Here is a 3,693-nt window from a genome sequence, read left to right as displayed (position 1 = left end):
CAATCACTGAACTTAAATTGTACAATAATTGAGTTTTTATGTCATCAATCAATCCAGAAGTATATTAATTTCTAAATATCTCAGTAGGCTTATTACTAGTATCATTTTTTTTCTGCTAGAAGCAGGTGGCACTCTGTCACCACTGTGCACACCTGAGTTTGCTTTTACAACGTCTTACCACTGTTGTATTTACCTAGAGAGGCACGAGGCAAACACAGCTGCCTGGAGTACCTTAAGTCCTGACTCACAACAAGTCCAGCAGTTATCTGATAACGTAGATAGGGCCTACCAGTTTCCATCCTGTTTGGTTTATTGATAGAAAACTATTTTATTTTCTCTCATTCTAATGTAAATGAAGAGAACTGAAGTGGTAAGTAAGTAATAAGAGAAGAGGTTTCACTCTCTTCTGAACTGGTTGCAGTTCCACCAGAGTTCCACTTGGGGCATTCACATGCCAGTGCAGAATGAATGGGCAACAGCATTCAGTACAATGTGGCTGAACATGGAATGAACAGGTTCTTTAGAAACAGAATTTAGCTACTTTTGGCATTCAATATATACCCAGGACTTAATGATAAAGATCAAGATGAGAACAGGAGATGATGATGAAGATTTTACAGATGACAAGTCCAAGGATTTCAAATCATTTGCAGCTTTATTCAAACAGTGAACAAACTTTCATGACACAGTGAGCCGACCCTGTATACACACGAATGTCAATACAAGACTGACCAATGAACATCAGAATAACTTTGTCTCTTACAGTCTTCTTGTTCTGCAGTGGTGAAACTGAGTTACTCTTTAATTGTGAGACACTCCTAAAAGCTTTCGCATTTTCATCTATTCCTGCAACCTTGTGTCCACTTCATGCTGACTCTGCCCTAAAAGATCCCTCTGAATGGTTTACTGCATTTTAACTTTTACATGCATAAATATCAACCTATCACTCGGTCTACACCTGTTACCATTTTAGCTACTGGGGGGCCACAGGCACGCAGGGGTACTCATATTAATGTTAATAAAACTCATAAAGTCAAATTTTCATGCCATGGGACCTTTAAGGTTGGTTTGGAAACTCTGCTTACTCCCAGATGAACTTCAGAGACATATCACCGAGTCTTTCCTGCAGGAGTTGATCCACTCTTTGACTCTGAGCGACTGTAAAGGTGTTCTTCCAGTCACCGATCTTACCTGTAATTTAAAACTTGAAATGAATGCCAGACCTGATACCTGTTTACATGTTTCTGCAAACAAGCTGCAGTTATGTTGCGTTACCTTTGCGCATGAAATCTCCCTGCACGTTATATATTGGCAGAGACTTGTAGTTGGCTTTGGAGTCTTTCTTCATGTTCTTGAATGTAGCTTTTTCCACAACTTGTTCAATGGCTGCTTCACTCAGGTTTTTCTCCAAGAAAGTGCAGATCTTAGTTACTGCCGCCTTCAGGTCCTAAAAGAGAAGTTTCAATAGAGTAAAAGTTTAAACGCTGAAAAAGAATTTATTTCTATATTTTCAAGTGAGTGTGGCCCTTTTGAATTGACAATATTAAATTGATTAGAAATGCCACAGAAAAAAAACACATCTTACTAAAATCATATCCTCATAGGTAAGGAAGAGGATATTGTACTGGTCTCTCTTAGAATGCCACTCCCTGATGTGGTCAAACCAGGATGATGCTCCAACTGTAGGATAGATAGATTTATCCTCGATAGAGGGTTGGGTTAGGTTAAAACATGGGTTTGGGTTAACAACAATACACAAATGAACCACACAGTACAAAGAATAGTGCAAAAACAAAAGTCAAAAATAAGCAGTGGTGGAGAAAGTATTCAGACCGTTTACATGATCAGATGATTATCTTTTAAAATGTATCACTGGACTCTGGAGGATCCTTACCGTTGCCTGTCAAATACTTCTCAAGGAAGTCCTGGAAGCTCTTGTGCGTCTCCAGGTCCTCGCAGGCATTACTATAGTGGTAATAGGAGACAATGTTGTCCTTCGGATTACGCATCACATAGATAATCTGACAAAAAAATAAATAAATTAAGGGTTAGGGTTAGTTCTCTAATCGATGCCAAACTCTACACAAAGTACAGTAAGTATAAATGTTTCATTATTACAAAGCTTTTTGACTTTTCCTCGTAGGATTGGACTTCCATAACATACTCACCTTTGCTTTTTTGTCCTTTAGTCCTGGAGGCAAGAGAGCCGGGGTGAGGTGAGAGGTGAAGAGCCGCGGAGAGGGTCGAACAGCGTAATCTTGTGTAACATTCCTGTACTCCAGCCACGGCATATGCTTAGAGTTCTTTGAATATTCAGGCAGACCCCCCTCTAACTCACAGATGGAGATGATGATCTGTTGAGTCCATATAGTACCTGTGTGAGGAGGAGGGGTTAAATTATGAGAGATCAATGTATGATCAGTAAATCTGTTCCCAGCTATGGACAAAACCTTTAACACAAACAATTTAATGCAGAAAACTTGGTCTCACTCACCAGACTTTGGATAAGTGACGAGGAGTACGTCACTATCTTGAATTACAAAGCTCTGGAGTGAATCCATGTGCTCTGCAGTTGTGAGATTGACTGGAAAGTTGTAGTTTTTATACCTGACGAGATGGTCTGTGATCCGCTCCATGTTTTTTCTGAATCACACAGAATTAAGAGTGAAATGTTCATGACATGTGTAAAACAGGTCACAGGTAGCTGGACTCTGGACTTCAGTTGTGCATGTTGGCTTCTGCATCTGTAACAGCTGGGTACACTCTGCCACCAACAGTAATGTTGAAATATAACAATGTATTTCCATGGGTCAAAAACTCCCCTGGAGTCTATATAGTAATATATCTAAAATAAAAATAGAACTGATTTAACTTATTTACTCAAGTAAAAGTAACAAAGTACAGGCTTGGTAATTTACTGAAAGTTTAAAAGTAAAAGTAGCCTTGTGAATGACAACCATTTTTTAAGCAAAGCTACCTGACCTCACAAAGGTTACTAGAGTACACGCTGAGAAACATCAGTGGACACAAAAAAATGTTCTTTATATGCCGTTGCCTTCACTTTAAATGGATGTCTGCCAATATGCCTAAAACATCCCATATATGATGATTGTGACAGAGACTGGGACTCCAGGTTAATAAGACTCTGACTGAGTAGCAACATTTGAATTTAATTGTGATTGTGTGAGAATTCTGTGTACATTCCCATCCAATTAGATTGAATTCTGTATCAATTATGTGAACAATTCTAATGTAAAATTATGGTAAACTTAAACATGTTAGTGAGGACTAGATGAGGACTGTATTTAAAATTTTGCCCCAGGCGTGTCTGTTATTACAATAAAGCAACAGTAAATATGTACGTCGGCCGATGGGGGCAAACGCCCTGCAACTTCAGAAAACAAATGCAAAAAGACAAAACACAAGCAAATTGAGAAAACAACTTAATTCATTTGATAAAACATGTGCCTGGAGGCCTGGAGAACTTTCGTTGTGTATTCTTGAAGCAGCGTTTTTTTGTAGCATCTGCTTTTCTTTTTGCATTGCTTCTGTATTTGCATTTGTTTGTATTTGGTTGTGTGTATTTGCAGCGCGTTTATGTATTTGGTTGTGTTGTTTGTACACTCACCGGCCACTTTATTAGGTACCCCATGCTAGTAACGGGTTGGACCCCCTTTTGCCTTCAGAACTGCC

General features: G+C 38.9%; 2 protein-coding genes across 3 annotated transcripts in view; both read right to left on the bottom strand.

Moving 5' to 3' along the window:
• Nucleotides 1-3,693, bottom strand: part of LOC117957610 — a 21,581-nt gene that overhangs the window by 2,740 nt on the left and 15,148 nt on the right. The window lies entirely within an intron of this gene.
• The window catches only part of LOC117957598 (amine sulfotransferase-like), a 4,230-nt gene continuing 1,508 nt past the window's right edge, over nt 972-3,693 (bottom strand). Inside the window, exons 2-7 of one of the 2 annotated variants that reach the window (XM_034893458.1) lie at nt 2,495-2,643; nt 2,169-2,374; nt 1,895-2,021; nt 1,586-1,680; nt 1,276-1,447; nt 972-1,191 (exon numbers count right to left, since the gene is read on the bottom strand). In XM_034893458.1, coding sequence (XP_034749349.1) covers nt 1,082-1,191; nt 1,276-1,447; nt 1,586-1,680; nt 1,895-2,021; nt 2,169-2,374; nt 2,495-2,636 — 852 coding nt within the window. In that variant the 5' untranslated portion in view covers nt 2,637-2,643 and the 3' untranslated portion in view covers nt 972-1,081. Of the gene's footprint in view, nt 1,192-1,275; nt 1,448-1,585; nt 1,681-1,894; nt 2,022-2,168; nt 2,375-2,494; nt 2,736-3,693 lie in introns of those variants that run through there. The other variant, XM_034893459.1, reaches the window with a different exon arrangement.

The sequence above is a fragment of the Etheostoma cragini genome, chromosome 15 (genome assembly GCF_013103735.1).
Source record: "Etheostoma cragini isolate CJK2018 chromosome 15, CSU_Ecrag_1.0, whole genome shotgun sequence".
In the NCBI taxonomy this organism is placed as follows: domain Eukaryota; kingdom Metazoa; phylum Chordata; class Actinopteri; order Perciformes; family Percidae; genus Etheostoma; species Etheostoma cragini.
The sequence above is the reverse complement of the archived record's forward strand: the minus strand, read 5'-3'. Positions and strand labels throughout refer to the sequence as shown.